Source organism: Astatotilapia calliptera, chromosome 14, assembly GCF_900246225.1.
Source record: "Astatotilapia calliptera chromosome 14, fAstCal1.2, whole genome shotgun sequence".
NCBI lineage: Eukaryota > Metazoa > Chordata > Actinopteri > Cichliformes > Cichlidae > Astatotilapia > Astatotilapia calliptera.
Window position 1 is genome coordinate 6,163,948 of NC_039315.1, and position 12,241 is coordinate 6,176,188.

General features: G+C 39.1%; 2 protein-coding genes across 2 annotated transcripts; one reads left to right on the top strand and one right to left on the bottom strand.

Annotated features, from left to right (window-relative positions):
* Nucleotides 1–858: 858 nt before the first annotated feature.
* Nucleotides 859–3,548, bottom strand: nup88 (nucleoporin 88). The gene has a single exon (XM_026193016.1). The coding sequence runs from the start codon at nucleotides 3,528–3,530 to the stop codon at nucleotides 1,305–1,307; it is 2,226 nt and encodes a 741-aa protein (XP_026048801.1). The 5' UTR covers nucleotides 3,531–3,548; the 3' UTR covers nucleotides 859–1,304.
* On the top strand, nucleotides 3,364–7,979 carry psmd8 (proteasome 26S subunit, non-ATPase 8). Its single transcript, XM_026193017.1, has 8 exons — nucleotides 3,364–3,424; nucleotides 3,569–3,680; nucleotides 4,988–5,060; nucleotides 5,158–5,260; nucleotides 5,351–5,516; nucleotides 6,028–6,128; nucleotides 6,575–6,686; nucleotides 7,253–7,979. The coding sequence occupies exons 2-8, from the start codon at nucleotides 3,576–3,578 to the stop codon at nucleotides 7,388–7,390; spliced, it is 798 nt and encodes a 265-aa protein (XP_026048802.1). The 5' UTR covers nucleotides 3,364–3,424; nucleotides 3,569–3,575; the 3' UTR covers nucleotides 7,391–7,979.
* The last annotated feature ends 4,262 nt before the right edge of the window (nucleotides 7,980–12,241 follow it).

Here is a 12,241-nt window from a genome sequence, read left to right on the forward strand (position 1 = left end):
TCATAAACCATCTCAAATATTTGGTATTCAAATCAAGCTACCACTGCAACCCTGCAAGCAGCCTAAATTACAGTTGATGACCCCAGCGACGACAAAGATCCCCAACAATGAAGCTTACTCAACAAAACTGGGGTCTCCTTATACGTCACTGATTGTTTATGTGGGGAATTCCTCACTAGGAAACCTGTGGTGGAAGAAAAACTGAGGCCGTCAGCTCTGGAGATGGGGTGACACCTGGTGGATACAGGATTCTTGGCAATCTTATGCTGAAATTGTTCACTGGAGTTCCCAGCTGTAGATGGCAGACTGGAGGCATGCAGCTGTGCACATTGAAGGACATGTTCAGACACGGGAGAAAAAGTGAATCCCTAGTGTGTAGGAAGCCCTACTTGAATTTTAACATTGTTTACAATTTTGGCTTGCAATGTTTATTAAGACAATAACCAAGACAAAACAAATAATTTCCTGCCTTCTGTTTAGGAGTTATGCTCTTGCTGTGTCTCTTACTGGGGGCATGCTATGTATTGCATCTATGCTAAACATCCATATCAAACCAAACACTCACATGATTTTAGCCTCCTTTAGAAGTTCAAACATCTTGCCAGGACGTGGAATATTTAGTTCAGTTCACATTTGTTTGTTTTTTCGCAGTTAAATTACTAACTGGGACTTTCGTTGTGATGTTTGCATCTTCCCCCTGTTTACACAGGTTTTCTCCAAGTACTCTGGCAAATACAGCAACCAGCAGCTGTGAACGTGTCAGTTAATGCATGTCAATATAAAACTGTTAACTTGGATTTGTCTCTTAATATTTCTGCTTTTTGTAGCTATCCTACATTGAGACACAAACAAGTTTAATAATTTCAAGTTCATTTATTTATTTTTATGCAAAAAGGTGAGCAAACAAAATTGAAAACAGCTGTATAAGGTTAGTTTAGCACAAATTACTTTTAATTTTTCCTGCCTATACACGGGACATTAAACTGAGTATGTTAGTGATTCAATCATTAACATGTCAAAAATATTGATGTAGAAATATACAACTTTTTGTAAGAGAAAATCCAACCTTTTGTATTTCTGTATTCTGTATTAAGGAAAAACATTTAGTATGAAAGGCAAAGTTACACTAGCACATATAAGATATAGCATATAAGAAGATAGCACAACCACTTAGAGCTCAAGAACTCATTACAGCTTCTTATCAAATGTCAGAAAAACGGAAATGTAATAACGGTGCATTCCATGGAAAATTTGAAATATTTTCCCAACTATACAGAAAAAAAACTAGCATTTTTCTGCAGTGCTTAGAAACTAAAATGATTTTTGATGTCTTTGATCTGCTTCATCATGTCACCAATTTGCTGTCCTTGTTCTTTGAGGACATCCTGAACAACCTTCTTCTGGGGAGCGTTGAGGGAAACTGTTGCCCTAGTTCCAGGCATATCCTTGCCCACTTGTGTCTTCTGGTACTCCATCTTCATGTTCACCTGTCTGATGCAGTTTTCCAGGTGTTTCAGTTGATCATTGATGGTCTGCAGCTCCTTCTTCATTTCCTTTTCACTGTTTGACAGTATGGGTAGCTGGCTTTGCAGGCTACACAACACTTTCTTAACCCTGTTCATAATGGTTTCTTGGCGATACTTTGCATCTTCGTATTTATCAGCCAACCTTTCTGCTGCTTCTCTCAAACTCTTCCTCTCCTCCCTGCACAGAGACAAATCCTCCAGCTGCTTGTTCTTCTGGCCTGTCAGGAGTTTCACCCTCCTCTGCATCTCTTCACGAGCCATGTCCTGCTTGAGAATGTACTCCTCGCGGAACACCTGTGTGGCTCTGCTGAGGAGCTCCAGACACTCTGGAGGTGGTGGTGATGTGTCCTTGTCTCCAGCTTTAAGTACAAGAGGATTGGTGGAGCTCCGTGCCAGGATGTTGCGAATGTGCTGCTCAAAGGAGTCTTCGGCCAGCCCACGCAGAGGGGAGCTGGCAGAGCCCAGACCTGGGTGGGAGCAAAGCAGGGGAGGGGAAGGAGGGCGAATGGAGCTCAGAAGGGGTAACAGAATGCACTCGTAAGTGCTGGTGATGCAGATCATGGTGGCGCCCAAGGCAAGGTCAGACACAATCAAAAAACCACGAATTGGAGCCGACTGACTGGTCAGGAGCGGTCTGGTGCAAAGAATGTGCTCTACAATGCAGCGCTTCTCAGCAGCCAGCTCCTGGAGACTGTCCTTATCCTCCTCATCTGATTTAAGGAACCTCTGCAGCTTGTTGACCCAGATTAGCCCCACGCTGTGCACTCCTGCTTCATGGGTGCAATGATACCGGTGCTGACAGAGAGGGTCTCTGTGCAGTTTGATTGGACAGGTGAAATCAAACTCTTGCGGCTCCTCGTCCTCTCCCGTTGCCACTTTAAGTATGAGCTCTAGCTCAACACACTCAAACACATAAAGAGCTGGCACTGTCTCTGTGCCTCGGATCCACTTTTCCACTGCCCCCGTGTCATCCTCTTCTTCAGACTCCAGCACGACACAGTGATACAGTGTGCCAGTTTCTGTGGCGATGACCAAGATACTCGGAACACATGGCAGGCACAGAATGGCACAAGCATCATAGCCATAGTTATCCTCTGCTGCTGGATACATGGGGAGAGGTCCAACGGGTTTACTCAGACTTATACCGTTTACCTGGCTCGTGTAGTTCACATAGGTCTCCCCATTTTCGTAAAGAATATAGAGAGGGTAGACCAGCTGGTCTTTGGAGACCTGTCCTGCCAGCTGCCGAGGAGGGGATGAAATCGGCCCAAAGTCAAACGCCACTGCTATCTCTCCCAGAGAAGCTGCGTACGAATGCACCGGAGGGTCGAGGCTGCTCTCGTCTTCTGACTGCGACACTGGCAGGATTTTGGCCGGTGTCTGCGGAGACTTCAAGCTGTAAAATCTGATCGTGTTGTCTGAAGTGAGCAGCACCATATGTGGCTCGTCAGTCTCGCTAGGGTACCAAGCAGCCTGTCGCAGACTGACCGACGGTGAGCTGGTGAAGAAGCGCTCCGCCACCGGGATGGTCTTGCAGTTGATTTTGCTGCGTCCGCCTTCAAACTCGGACCTCTTGCCCCACCGCAGAGGAAGCTCCAGGACCGAGACGCCTCGTTGACCGACCAGCGCGACATGGTGCTGTGTCGGGCTCACCAGCACCTGGCACACTTCAAAGAGCGGCGGGTTGATGCACAGCAAGGTCTGATACTTCCCGCTACCGGAGCTCTCCTCTGAGTTTAAGTGCCGCAGGTTGGTTGTGTAAAACACGCGGTCTGAATCGTCCCACACGAACAAATCCGCTCCCAAACAAAACGTGAGGTTCTTAGCGATCCCTCTTTCACTCGAGGTGCACTCCAAATCCAACTTCTCGCGTATTATTTTGAATATCGTGTGATTCGGTAAGTCATTGAGCCACCGTTCTGAATTGAGTGCCGCCATCTTGATCAACTGTCTGATTTCTGAAGGAAGCAGTAACGTGTTTTGGTTTTTTTTCACGACAGTCATTTAACGTGTTACGGTGGCCGGTGTCGTGTATTTTGCAGAATCACCATGGCGCTGAAAGAGACCGCTGGGCTGTATGAGACACTTAAAGCGGAGTGGAACAAGAAAAATCCAAACCTAAACAAATGTGGAGACCTTCTGAGCAAGCTTAAGGTAAAGTCGCACATTTGCTTGTCCAGGGTTGATTGTAGGAAGGAAGTCTTTCTATTTGTAAACGTTAGCACTGTTAGCAAACAGATTGCTAACTTACGCTAGCCCAGCTAACGCTGTACGTTAACGTCAGTAACTGGATAAACACCGATAATTAAATTAATTTTGGTTGAATAGTGTAGAGTTTTCACTTGCTAACTACAAACCAATGTTTGGAGAGGGATCGAACAATATCATCATTTTAGGATAATGATGAAACAAATGATTAATTTAGTCAATGAAAGCTAACGTCACTGTACCTTTCGTTAGCTCAGTTTTCTGTTTGGCAAGTTTAAGCCGAGTTGAAAGAGGTATCACTAAAAAGAAGAACCTTTTTTTCTTTGCTTTTTTTTTAAAGTGACTCGTGATAAGGACATCAGCAAAGATGTTTTTCGTATTCAAAAATTGTTCGTATATACAACCAGTTTTGCAAGGCAAAGTCAGTCAAATCTGTTATATTTCTATTAAGAAGCAACCATTATGAAAGTTATATTAGCCTATATATAAAATACACCTATTCAATTCAATCAATTCCACGTTTGGTACAGCCACTTGGAGATAAAGAGCTCATTGCAGCTTCTTGTTAAATGACAAAAAATACAAATGTAATAACCAAGTGCATTCCAAGGGGAATCTGAAACGTCCCCCCTAACTATACACAACTAGCATTCTCTTCGATGCTTAAAAACAAAAAGGGTTCTTGATATCTTTGGTTTGGTTCATCATGTCACCAGTTTGCTGTCCTTGTTTACTAAGGACATCCTATTGGACAACTGCCTTCTGGTGGGTATAAATGATAATGTTGGGGAAATTTCACATTCACAAAACAAGGTGGACCATCTCCAAGTCAAGCTTTATTCATTTTTTAAATTAGGAACTATTACTATTACAACACGGCACTATAGTTAAGATCTTGAAAAGGGAAAAAAACTGTTACAATAAAATATAACTTTGATAAATTAGATTGTTAATGCTTGTTACAGCTTTTTCCTCTGTATCTTGTGTTCTTCCTTGTTTCTTCCTTTTTTCTTGTGATATAACCCTGGCATTGAGATGCTCTGTATATGTAATTGTTATTTTTTTAAAACAGAGTTTGACTGAGAAACGAAGGAAAAAAGTTTCAACAGGAGTCTGACATCAAAATAAATGTTTTATAAGGTTGTCTAGGTTGTTAGAACTCAATGAAAACCAACTTTGGGGTTTGTTCTGTTACAAATGATGTGTTGTAATTTAGATTTACATTGTTACATTTATCTTTTCTTTTTAAACAGATTTCATTGTTGGATCTGAACTTTTTACCTACCAGTGGATCCTCTCTCACCAAGCAGCAGCTCATTTTAGCTCGTGAGTACCTGCAAATCAAGCTGCCACAAGTTAACACAACAGCTTTTTAAGTTACTTGCAAAATAATTTCTAAGTACAATTTATGTTTGTATTTTAGGTGATGTACTTGAAATAGGAGCCTTATGGAGCATCCTCAAGAAGGACATCCCATCCTTTGAGCGATACATGGCCCAGCTAAAATGTTACTACTTTGATTACAAGTAAATGCCACTTTCTCTTAGAGAATTTGTTGCCCAAGATTGAGGTCTTTTTGTAACTGAAGTAATTATTTACATCTTTTTCTTTTTTAGGGAAGAGCTGCCTGAAGCTGCTTACATGCATCAGTTACTTGGACTGAACCTGCTCTTCCTGCTTTCGCAGAATCGCGTGTCTGAGTTTCACACAGAACTCGAAAGATTGAGTGCTAGAGATATTCAGACCAACGTGTACATCAGACACCCAGTGTCTCTAGAGCAGGTGCTATAGCTTACTTATGGACAATGCCTGATTTTGATTTGGATGATTTTTATTGTGTAATATCAGGTGTTAAAGAAAAAAAAAATTTGTGTGTCCAATTGGAAATTTGTACCCGTAAATTGCTCAAAATTAGTGATATATATATGCATGCATGCTAGCATTAGTGTTAACTTGAAATTATAGAAGCTACATTTGTAAAATAGTTTTGATCCTACAATAGATGTTGCATCAGAGGGTTATGTTTGACTGCTATTTGCAGTAATTCCTTTATATGCTTCACTAAGATTTAATAGATTGCTTTTGGCCTGAGGTAGATTGATGTGTGCTCTGATATTTTATACCCATTATGTATTTAAAGGTGTATATATATTAATTTACACAAACTAAATATTTATTTGGACAAATGCTTGGCTTATTGGAGTTTTACTTATACACAATAATTTAAGTCCTGTTATAGTAACTTTGATGTAAATGCAATCTTAATATTTTATTCTCTCTCTGCTAATTTCAGTACTTGATGGAGGGAAGCTACAACAAAGTATTCCTAGCCAAAGGCAACATCCCTGCTGAGAGCTACACCTTTTTTATAGATATTCTTCTGGACACAATTCGGTAAGGACCATAATGATTTCTATGCCTTTTACACATTCTGCATTCGTTGTGAATTTTAAAATATTTATCAGTAGCCTACAACCACATAACAACAGTTAGGTGTGCAAAAGCTATTTTAATCCATTTTACATAGTTGCAGTGAATAGTGTAAAGACAACTCAACACAACAAACACAATGATTTATTTTACTCTCATAGTTGTACCAATACTTTAACCTGAGCAAATGTGAAATAGATGGCAGTTTAAACACCTTTTTAAACAATATCTTTCCTGTCTTTGTCTAATTTTTAATGTTTTCTTAATTTGTACTGTGAACTCTGGGGGGGGAAACAACTTCATTTCACTGTGTTGTGCCATAATAATGTAGAAATGTATAAAACGTCATTAAAAATACAACTCTGTCCTTTGAAGATGACTTTAACTAAAGCTGACCTTTTCAATTGCAGCGACGAGATTGCAGGTTGCATAGAGAAGGCGTATGAGCAGATCCAGTTCAGTGAAGCTACCCGTGTGCTTTTCTTCAGTTCCCCCAAAAAGATGACAGATTATGCCAAGAAGGTAAGTCTGTTTTCATTTGGGAATCAAGCCTGTAGTCAAATCCAGATATTATGAGGAGGAGACATTAGATTCCTGCTGTGATAACATGATTTAAAGAAATTAAGTTCCTGCTTAACTCTGTTGCTTCTGCTTATGCAAATGCTTATTAAGATTTATTAGGTAAACACTGGCTGTCAGGTGGCCTTGGTGCCTGAAATATTTATGTAAAGTCTAAGTTGGTTCTTAATCAACGTGTTATGTTGTAGATGTCATTATGATTGGATATAGGAAGGGGAGTTGTCAGAAACTGGCTTGTTAATATACAGGAAAATGTCCCTCCAGATGTTAGATAAAATTTGTGCATAGGCAGAACCTGAAAAATAAGTAATATTCATAACATCAGATGGAAAAGATACATTTTACTGTTTGTTTTCAGATGTTCCTTAACAAGTTGTCTATAATTAAAATAAAAATCCTTCCTAGATTATTGCATGTAATAAGTCAAATAACTACATAAGCAATCTGTAACTGTTGATTTTCATTTTATTTTTTATTTGTTTAAATGAATACATTTTCCCCCATTTCAGAGAGGATGGAATTTGAGTGCAGATGGCTATTACTCTTTCACCAATCAGCAACAGCGGACAGAAGAGGTGAACATCCCTTCTACTGAGCTGGCACAACAGGTCATCGAATACGCACGACAGCTGGAAATGATTGTGTAATCCGCCCCCAGGAACACACTCAACCATGTACAGATGCACTCAGACAAACACGCCACTGGTCCAGTATACATCCAGTCAGCTCAAACACAGTTTCACTAAGGGATATGACTTCCTTTATTGCCAGAGTGGTTTATTTGTTTCCTATGCCTCACAAATCAACTGGCATCCATTATTCCTGTTTTCCCAAATCTACCTGGAAGTCTGACAGATTGGTTTTTATTTTAATACAAAACCCCCCACTGAAAATATCACCTTTGGTCTAATTAGCAGTTGCTATATAAATATCTATATTGCAGACATGTGAGAGTCTGAGTGTTTAAAGCCGGTTCTTTTATTCAAAATACCATCTGTCCAACGTTAAACTTTAGTTTTCTTTAGTCATTCCCAGATATTTCTTTTAAACACTGGGTCTCTTCTTTTTCAACTGTAAGAAAATTTAAAGTCATCACCCTAATTTTGGTATTCAGTGTCAAACAACTGTCAATAAACTCACCATTTTTTTCCCTGAACTTCAAATTCTTTTTGTATCAAAGTTTTCTCTCCTGGGTAGAACAAAAATAAATGTATTGCCCTTGCCTTGTATCTAAAATTGCCACTGAAGTTTGTGTTTGACTCTTCCTCACTAGACATTTTGTAAACACATTGATCTACAATAAATGATTCATAAAACAAACTTTTTGCATGTTAGTGTTGTGTTCTTTATACATTTCTAACTTTCCCCAGAATTAAGCCACTGATAGCAGCTCAATAGTAATGCCTTCTTTCATTGGTCAGTGTCTTTTCTAGTCTCTTTCAATGTTGAGTAAGCTGGATGCAGCTGGTGCATTTGGAAGTGGAATCAAAAATAGAATTACTGATTATTAACCAATGGTACAAAGGAAAATATAAGGAAGGGTGAAATGCTTGAACTTTCATCTTAAGGGTAAGATTGGGTCCTAGTTACGATCACATAGTTATTCAGATTTTATTAATGATAGCCAGATTCCTTATGTTGAACGTATACTATACCATACCATACCACATGTCTCCTGTGCACTTCTTTTTCTTTGGGTGCTAAGCATGTTTTGGTTATTCTGACATGCCAGAGGTGGTGTTGGATATCTGACTTCAGAGCACCCAGCAACTGGTGATGATGCAATTGAAATAAATATCCATTCAGTTATTCATTATCCCTTTCTGCAATTATGAAAAAAGATTTAAAACAGACTATTTTTCTTTTATTTGTGGTATGTTGTTTTAGTTTCATTGTACAACTCCTTTAATCCACGATTGTTGGGTTTTTTTGGTTGCTTGTTTTTAAGAGATGTGAATTGCACTTGGAGCTGATGCAGCTTGTGGGATTTGTGTTACTGGGTCACAGTCTTGTGAATCTTTTCATTGCTTCAGAGGGGCAAACTAAATGTTAAATGGCCTGTATTTGTATAGCGCTTTACACAACCAGTCATCCACCCATACATTCACACGCTGGTGATGGCAAGCTACATTGTAGCCACAGCCACTCTGGGGCGCACTGACAGAGGCGAGGCTGCCGGACACTGGCACCACCGGGCCCTCTGACCACCACCAGTAGGCAACGGGTGAAATGTCTTGCCCAAGGACACAACGACCGAGACTGTCCAAGCCGGGACTCAAACCGGCAACCTTCTGATAACAAGGCAAACTCCCAACTCTTGAGCCACAATCGCTCAGGAATTGAGTCCATCAATCTGTGTATTGTTTCACTGCCATTGCTGGGTTTCATTTGATTTATACTTATTTTCCTGATTGTATTAATTTGTAGGCCATTTAAGCAAATTAAGGTGTTATGTGGCCAGGTAGAGGTTTGTAAGAGCATTGTGAATAAGATATGTAAGTTTTGAATCATTAGTAATATTTTGTGTATTCAAATAACCTTAAAATGACAGATTAACCAAAAAACAAAACAAAAATAAACTGGTTTCACGGTGGAAGTTTAGTTTTTTGAGTACTTGGATGTGTAATGACGCTGCCATGTTTTGTCATTGCCTTACACTTACCGGCCACTTTTTAAGTTACACCGGTTTGAATGATTCGACATTTGTATTAACAATCAATCTGTTCAATCCTTTAGGCATGGTTAAGATGACTTGCTGAAGTTCAAAATGAGCATCAGTATGGGGAGGAAAGGTGATTTAACTCACCTTTAATTAACTTGAGTGGTTAGGTATGGTTCTTGCTGTTGGTGAGTGTCTTAGAAACTGCTGATCTACTGGGAAATTCTCACATCCATCTCCTGGTCACAGGAAAATGGCAAGACTCCTTCAAACTGTGAAGAAAGGAAACATTTTTTTAAGGAAGGAAACAGTAACTAAAATAACCAGTTGCAACCAAGGTATGCGAAACAGCAAATGGGCTACAGCAGTAGAAGACCACACAGGGTACCACTTTGGTCAGCTAAGAACGAAACGGTTCTAATTCCACAAGTCGCCAATAGGATAATCCAAGAGTCAAAAAATATTTTGTGGTCTGATGAGTCTCAATTTCTGCTGCAACATTTGGGGTCAGAATTTAGCATAAAGGACATGAAGTGTGGATTCATCCTGCATTGAATCAGTAGCTTAGACTGCTTCTAGTGGTTTAATAGCGTGGGTGATATCTTCTTGACACACCTTGGCCCCTTTAGTACCAACTGAACATCTTTCAAACACTATAGTCGGTCTTAATATTGTTGCTGTCCACCTCTTTGTTACTAAAGTGTGCCCATCTTAGCTGCTTTCACGAGCTTAAAATATATCACATTGGTTTGCTGACCATATCAATGTCAGGTTCACTGTGTTGAAATGAACTCCACAGTCACCTGACCTCAATCCAACAGAGAATCTTTGAGAAGTGGTGGAAAAGGGAGATCTACATGATGCATATTGCATCTGATAAAACTGCAATGCTATTCCATGAATGAATTAAAGTGAAATTGTGGTGTGCCTCCAAACACATAGAGATCATGACATGGTGCTGGACGTAGTTTGGAAAAATGCAGTATGTGATATAGCATATAGTTAGGGCTGGATCAGGTGACCCTGAATCCTCCCTTAGTTATGCTGCAATAGACGTAGGCTGCCAGGGGATTCCCATGATGCATTGAGTTTTTCCTTTCCAGTCACCTTTCTCACTCACTATGTGTTAATAGACCTCTCTGCATTGAATTGTACCTGCTATTAATCTCTGTCTCTCTTCCACAGCATGTATTTATCCTGTTTTCCTTCTCTCAGCCCAACCGGTTGCAGCAGATGGCCCCGCCCCTCCCTGAGCCTGGTTCTGCCGGAAGTTTCTTCCTGTTAAAATGGAGTTTTTCCTCCCCACTGTCGCCATAGTGCTCGCTCATAGGGGGTCATATGATTGTTGGTTTTTTCTCTGTATCTATTATTGTAGGATCTACTTTACAATATAAAGCGCCTTGAGGCGACTGTTGTTGTGATTTGGCGCTGTATAAATTAAATTGAATTGAATTGATCCACCCCCCCCCCAAAATTATAATATCTTAAATACCTGTCTCTGCACTGTTAATACCTGACATTTTGGCGAATAACGAGCTCATATTGTTGTTGTTGTTAGTAGTAGGTTATTGTTACTAAAATTAGTAAATTATGTCAAGGTTTAACATTAAATATGTTTTGGGTTAGCCTTCATGAAATATTTTTTCTAAACTAACTTAAAAGTGATGAAGACACATAAAACATAGATTCGTTTGTGATTGCGTCTGAGCCGTTTATTAAGGGACTGTCCGTGGTGCTGAAAACTAACCTTGGGTATTTAAACACAACATCTTCTACAGAACTACAAGAGCGAGACAGACCACTATCACCAAGAGAGTTGGCTTAAAGGGATTAGTTTGGTTACTCTAATAGTGTAAGTCCTTTATCTTGTAAAGTGCCGTGAGATTATGTTTTTTGCATTTAAAAGAATTGTACATGTTAAAGTTGTGAGAACCTGTGTGTTTAAATCAGGTTATTTTTCTGATGTAACATAACTGAGCTTCAGGGATGAATGAAAAAGTAATCTCTTTCTCAACTTAAGAAAAAATTTCTTTTCACGCTTGATTTCCAAGAATCTCCATTGTCTGGTATGTTGTTGTTAATTCACACTTACTTTTTTTCTTTTAAATTAAAATGCTAAATGGATTAGAGGGACTGAACGGACAGTAGAAAGTTAATTTATAATAAGTGAATTTGATGGACATGGAATAGGCTCACGCTATAATTTTCATTAAAGAGACATTAAAAACACGTGGCAGCAATGCCTATCATTGCCGCTTTACATTACAGTTCTCATTGTGGTATTTCTGCTTTAACTCAAAGCAGTCCAAGGACATTGTGAAGAATTGCAGGAATTTTAACGGAAAGAGACAAAACATAGCTGGGCTACTTTTCTCAAACGTCGTGAGAAAGCAGTCTTTATGAATAGCTACAGTGCAGCATAATTTTTACAAGTGCATTTGGTGTATTTATGGCCTTAGAGTTGAAAACTAAAATGATTAGTGGCCAGAGTGTCATCTATTCACATGGGGTAAATTGTACATTAAAAAATATGGATATTATGTAACTTATAGGAACATCCATAGTGATATATATTTTTTTCCAAGTTCAAACAGTAGGCTGGTATATTTATGGCAGAAGAAAGTAATAAATTACCACAAAATAAAAGGTTGTCACAGTGCCATTGATACACAGTGTTATGTGCCAGTAGCAAACTTTTTTTCCCTGTAGTAAACAGTGACATATATATATATATATATATATATATATATATATATATATATATATATATATATATATATATATATATATATATATATATATATACACTGGCTTATACTAAAATAGTAAATATGCATTC